General features: G+C 45.9%; 1 protein-coding gene across 1 annotated transcript in view; it reads left to right on the top strand.

Moving 5' to 3' along the window:
• The window catches only part of LOC146307939 (histone-lysine N-methyltransferase 2C-like), a 47512-nt gene that overhangs the window by 39214 nt on the left and 2298 nt on the right, over window positions 1-6000 (top strand). The window contains exons 55-63 of the mRNA XM_084747389.1: window positions 48-243; window positions 641-850; window positions 1863-2242; window positions 3261-3373; window positions 3715-3851; window positions 4000-4127; window positions 4949-5150; window positions 5292-5408; window positions 5870-5943. Of these exons, the coding sequence (XP_084603515.1) occupies window positions 48-243; window positions 641-850; window positions 1863-2242; window positions 3261-3373; window positions 3715-3851; window positions 4000-4127; window positions 4949-5150; window positions 5292-5408; window positions 5870-5943 (1557 nt within the window). The remainder of the gene's footprint in view (window positions 1-47; window positions 244-640; window positions 851-1862; window positions 2243-3260; window positions 3374-3714; window positions 3852-3999; window positions 4128-4948; window positions 5151-5291; window positions 5409-5869; window positions 5944-6000) is intronic.

Genomic DNA, 6000 nt, shown 5'->3' on the forward strand with positions numbered 1-6000 from the left:
GGTTAGCCTGTTAGCATTGTTCTGTATGTCTCTCTCTTTTTACCCAGGGGCCCTTGCATCCCTAATGAGGCGGTTGCCATACCAACAGAGGAGGAAGTGGATGTGCTGTTGAAGAAGTTTGGGGCGTGTCTTCGTCCTGAGCCGTTACCCAAAGACCAGCGGAGGTGCTGCTTCTGTAACCAGCAGGGAGACGGACAGACAGACGGACCAGCCAGACTGCTGAACCTGGACCTGGACCTGTGGGTGAGTTGTCCACTGTCCTCTAGTCTGGACCAGGAGAGTCTCTGACGATTGAGCCAAGTCAGTCAGTCAGTCAGAGCTGTTTCTAACGATTATAATTTTCTCCATGAATCAATAAACTATTAGAAAATGTTGATCAAAGTCCAAGTTAACGTCCTCAAATGTCTTGTTTTGTCCACAACTCAAAGACATTCAGTTTCCTGTCAGAGAGGAAAGAAACCAGAAAATATTCACATCTGAAATCAGAGAATATGGACTTTCTTCTTTTAAAAAAATTACCCAAACAGATTAATCGATTATCAAAGTAGTTGATTAATTTAAACATTGATTAATAACCGATGAATCGTTGCAGCTGTAGACTCAGTTAACCTGTCTGTCTGTCTGTCTGTCTGTCTCTCAGGTGCACCTGAACTGTGCTCTGTGGTCAAGTGAGGTGTACGAGACTCAGGCTGGTGCTCTGATCAACGTGGAGCTCGCTCTGAGACGAGGTCTTACTCTGCGCTGCGCTCACTGTCAGCAGACCGGCGCCACGAGCGGCTGCAACCGCCTCCGTTGCACCAACACCTACCACTTCACCTGCGCACTGCAGGCCCACTGCACCTTCTTCAAGGTACCAGAACAGAAACACACCAACACACCTCTGAGTCTCACTCATACCAACACGTTTTAATCAGAGTCTGTTCTTAAAGGATTTATTATGAATTATGTTTTGGTTTGCTTTCGTTATTTTATGCGTCCAGCAGCATCACTCGCCGCAGACCCAGATTGTTTTTATTCTTTCTTTCTTATTTTTCTCTACTGAAAGTGTTTGTGCAGTTTACATTTTTTAATTGTTCAGTTCGTCTGCATCTTTTTTTCGTTGGTCTTCTGCTTTTAAAAATGTTAACTTTTATGACTTTTTCTCAGTTTTAGTAAAATCATATTTTTGTGAACTCCTCCCAAACACAAAATCTGTTGAAGGGCGTGGCGTCAAGTTTTGATGTCTCACCGTGAAAAATGAAATTGTTACAACTTTGGTGTAAAATATCTGATCTGCACCAAACTTCTCATGTTTGATAAGAGTTCTGCCCTGAACTCATCTGCATGACAAACAGGAGTCATAGCACCACCTAGTGGAGACAGGAAGTGACATCAGACTCCTCTCTGCAGTTTCCAGCATCTTATTATCATTATTGTTGTTGACGATGGTTACCACGGTGATGATGATAGTAATAATGACAATGATAATATTTATGCGGTGTTGCTTTTATGATCGTCATTATTATTAGTATTAATATTATTATGTATTTATTAATTTTTTCACTATTTCTTTTAGTTTTTTTAATCTCGCACTCGTTTTTTTTTTCTTCTCACTAAAAACATTCAGACTGAATCTCTGTATGATGCCTGTGATGTTCAGCATGTTTTCTGTGTCGATGTGATTTTCATCACAATGATATGAGTTTGCAGGACAGTGAGTTCAGTCTGCGAAAGATGAAATATGTCTTTCTGACCACATCGTGCAGCCCCCCCCCCCCCCCCCTTAACATCAGAACCTCTCAGAATCAGATTGAGTTCCAGTTCTAAAGGATGAGTGACCGACACACACACACTCGTGCTCACACACACTCTGTGTCCTCCAGGATAAGACCATGCTCTGTCACCTCCATAAGCCCAGGACAGTCCCTCTCAGTGGGGACAGGTCCTCCAGCTGCTCCCCCTCCTCCACTCCGGGGCCGACCCCCGACGCTGCTGTGATGGCGTCCTCTGACCCGTACGACTCGGAGCTGCGTTGCTTCGCCGTGTTCCGGCGGGTGTTCGTGCAGCGGGACGAGGCGCGGCAGATCGCCGCCGTGGTGCAGCGCGGCGAGCGGCAGCACACCTTCCGGGTCGGCAGCCTACTGTTCCGCAGCGTCGGCAGGCTCCTCCCACAGCAGATGAACGCCTTCCACAACAAGACGGCCATCTTCCCCATTGGTTACCATGCCAACCGCATCTACTGGAGCATGCGCCACAGCAACAGGTAACCCTCCACTGTTGAGGTCAGAACTCAGTGCCCCATGATGCTTTGCTTCAGGACAGGGTTATCTATATGGTTTCCTGTTATTATATCCTCCACTCTGAGTTTAAAGGGACAGTTCACCCCAAAATCAAAAAGACTTCTCATCCCTGTAGAGCTGTTCATGTTGAGCTGCAGAGTTTGCACTGCAGAGTAGATGACACTCAGTCTCTGGAGCTCAAAGAGACAAAAAATACGTTTGAGAGACTCAAAATCAGCGTCTCTTTCCAGAAATAATAATAGCTGCTGGCCATTATTCGGCGCTGCGGCTGTGTCAGACAGCAGCTCCTCTCACTCAGCGTGAATGTTCTGATGGTCCAGATGTTTTTATCAGTAAAGTCAGGCAGATGACAGTTCGTAAAAACCAGTGCAGTTTGTCAGTGTTTTAATATAGAAAATGAAAATAAGAATGTGACAGAATAAACCACTAACCAGTCGATTGGAGCAACCTGACCATATTCAGCACAGACATGGAGCAGAGCTGCTGCTGCTTGCATGCTAACATTCACCACACTGTGTGTCAGGCTGCAGCTAACGTCAGCTCCAGGTGAACCATGTCGTTTACCTGCAGACTCAGAACAGTTGAAGCATTTAGTGGGTTGTTGTGTTTTGTAGGTTAATGTGTGATGTTCTTAATGCAAAGTGTCACGTTTCAGCAGCATTTAAGATACGATTTGGTGATTGTAGACTGATTGAGGTTAAACTTTATCACTAAATACATTTTGCTCAGTTTTAACTTCTTTCTTTGTGTTTTCTTAGTGTCTGACTAGTCGACTAGTAACGTCCCCAGTAAAAATGATCATGTGTCTAATTCATATAAAAACATTGCAAATGAAAATACAGACACTTTTAGGTAAAGTTTGGTCCCAGCAGCTTTTTTTACTGAAACTCCAGAGATGATCTGTCCTCTCTGATTGGTCCTCAGGCCACAGTGTTGTATGGATTGATTTGTGATTGATAAAGTCATAACTGTCCTCTGCAGACGCTGTAAGTACATATGCAGCATTGAGGAGCAGGAGGGACAGCCGCTGTTTAAAGTGAAGGTGGTGGAGAGGGGACACGACGACGTCATCCTGACCGGACCAACACCCAAAGGTAAACATCTGCAACAGCTCAACTAAATACACTGAAAACACGTTCATCACGCTGTCGTATGTTATATTATTGAACTGTAGTCACTGATTGAAATCAATGTTTTCGATCTGTAACAATGCGTCATGTGAGGGATCATCAGTGAGCAGCTCGTTACTGTGAAATAAATCCTGACAGGATGATGCAGGACTGAGACGCAAAGCAGTTCAGTTCATTGGCATTAGCAGAAAACTGAACACATTTTAAGGTCATTGATGAAAATAATAGTGCTTCAGTAAATGTCCTCCACTCTGTCTGTCTGTCTGTCTGTCTGTCTGTCTGTCTGTCTGTCTGTCTCCCTCCAGCTGTGTGGGACCAAATACTGGAACCAGTATCACAGATGAGATCCTCCACTGGGACTCTGAAGCTCTTCCCAGTTTACCTGAAAGGAGAAGATTTGTTTGGTTTGACCACGTCTGCAGTGACCAGGATCGTTGAGTCTGTACGTCACACACACACACACACACACACACACACACACACACACACACACACACACGTTCAGACTTTAAACCCAGTCTCATTCTGACCCTCTGCTGTGTGTGTGTGTGTGTGTGTGTGTGTGTGTGTGTGTGTGTGTGTGTGTGTAGCTGCCAGGTGTGGAGATGTGTGAGCGCTACACCTTTCGTTACGGCAGGAACCCTCTCATGGAGTGGCCTCTGGCCTTCAACCCGTCTGGCTCGGCCCGCTCCGAGCCCAAAGCCTGCCAGACCAAGAGGTAACACCACACACACACGCGCACACACACACACACACACACACACACACACACACACACAGGTCCTCCTACAGGTTCATATTCACACACTTGAACAGAAGCAGTTAAGTTTTGTGGGTCTCATGTTGGGAACTCGTGTCGTGTCTGAACACTGAACTGAGTGTGAGCGTCGTTCACTCCTCAGACAGTGAATATGGACAGAAGTGTCGATGTGATGTAAAAACTGTCTCTATAATTCTGTTTGATCAGTGAAGTGTGTGAACTGCAGCCGGAGTCTGTTAACAGAGACAGACACACACAGACCCACATTACACACTCGTCTACAAACATCTGTATCCATGGAAACACATTTCTGACAATATGATGGAAAAAAGATCCTGTTCATCGTGATAATGAGAAACTTTGTCCAAATAATAACTCAAAATAATGGTCATTGGTCATTAAAGTGTTATTGATTAAAACTATGATAAATTATTAGTCAACAAACTGAACGCTCTTCATCCAGGTGACGCCTCTCACTGCAGCATCAGTGTCTGTACAACATGTCACACACGAACAGCTCAGGTGAAGGGCAGGATTTTTCCGGAGCTTTCTGTCTGTCTTGTGGTCAAACCTCTTTTCATCCAAAGTCTTCTGTAAACTCCGTGTAGCCATATAGTGCAGGAAGCGGCAGAAACGCTGTCCGTGTGACACCACAGGCACGTGAGCTGCAGGTGATAAACAAACACTGCTCCTGTTGGAGTCGGTGTGGATCCTTTGGTTGTGGTGTATCAGGTCCGTCTGACGGATGTGGTTTCTCCTGGACTCTCTGTCTCTGTCAGACCCAACCTGCTGACCAGCATCGCTCCCAGGTGTCAGGGCTCGGTGGGCTCCATCGTCGGCCTCGTGCCCGGAGTCATCTCTCTGTCTCCAGGGGAGTCTGTGGCCGGAGCTCACCAGGGACGCCACTCCAAGTCGTCCCAGTACCGACGCATGAAGGCTGAGTGGAAGACCAATGTGTACCTGGCCCGCTCTCGCATCCAGGTGAGTCACCTAGACTACAGACTGAACACATGACTGCTGACCGAAGGACAGGTCACTGATCCACTGTGTGTGTGTGTGTGTGTGTGTGTGTGTGTGTGTGTGTGTGTGTGTGTGTGTGTGTGTGTGTGTGTGTACATGCAGGGTCTGGGCCTGTATGCTGCCAGAGACATTGAGAAATGCACCATGGTCATCGAGTACATCGGCACCATCATCAGGAGTGAAGTAGCCAATCGTAAGGAGAGGCTGTACGAGTCACAGGTAATGCACACACGTCACTGTGCGCCGCCTTCCAACGTCAAGACTGATTTCAACCTAAATGGACGGAACAATAAGACATAGAAAATACAGACATAAAATCCACCACAACTATTTTAGAATCTGCTGGAACCATTTTCTTCTTAATAAACAGAAAGTAGTTCCTACGTGAAACTGCTCACACCGAAGTCTGTGGATTATTTTGAGGAACGGGTCCAGATTTTTGGAAACAGACGCTGACGTTTTCTTTTTTTTTTTCTGTGCTTTGAGTGCCATTGAAGTTAGAGGGAAAAAATGTATTTTGGTTACAAGGTGAACTATCCCTTTAATCTCTGATGATGTTTTTGATTTATTACAGTAAATATATTACAAGTTTCTCCTTTAACACCAGCCTGTGTGTGTGTGTGTGTGTGTGTGTGTGTGTGTGTGTGTGTGTGTGTGTGTGTGTGTGTGTGTGTGTGTAGAACCGCGGTGTGTACATGTTCCGGATCGACAACGACTATGTGATTGATGCCACCATCACCGGAGGACCGGCCAGGTGAGACTGCTTCAGACTGGTTCAGACTGGTTCAGACCGGTTCAGGCTGTTTTTTTT

Source organism: Lutjanus erythropterus, chromosome 21, assembly GCF_056507025.1.
Source record: "Lutjanus erythropterus isolate fLutEry1 chromosome 21, fLutEry1.hap2, whole genome shotgun sequence".
Taxonomy (NCBI): domain Eukaryota; kingdom Metazoa; phylum Chordata; class Actinopteri; order Lutjaniformes; family Lutjanidae; genus Lutjanus; species Lutjanus erythropterus.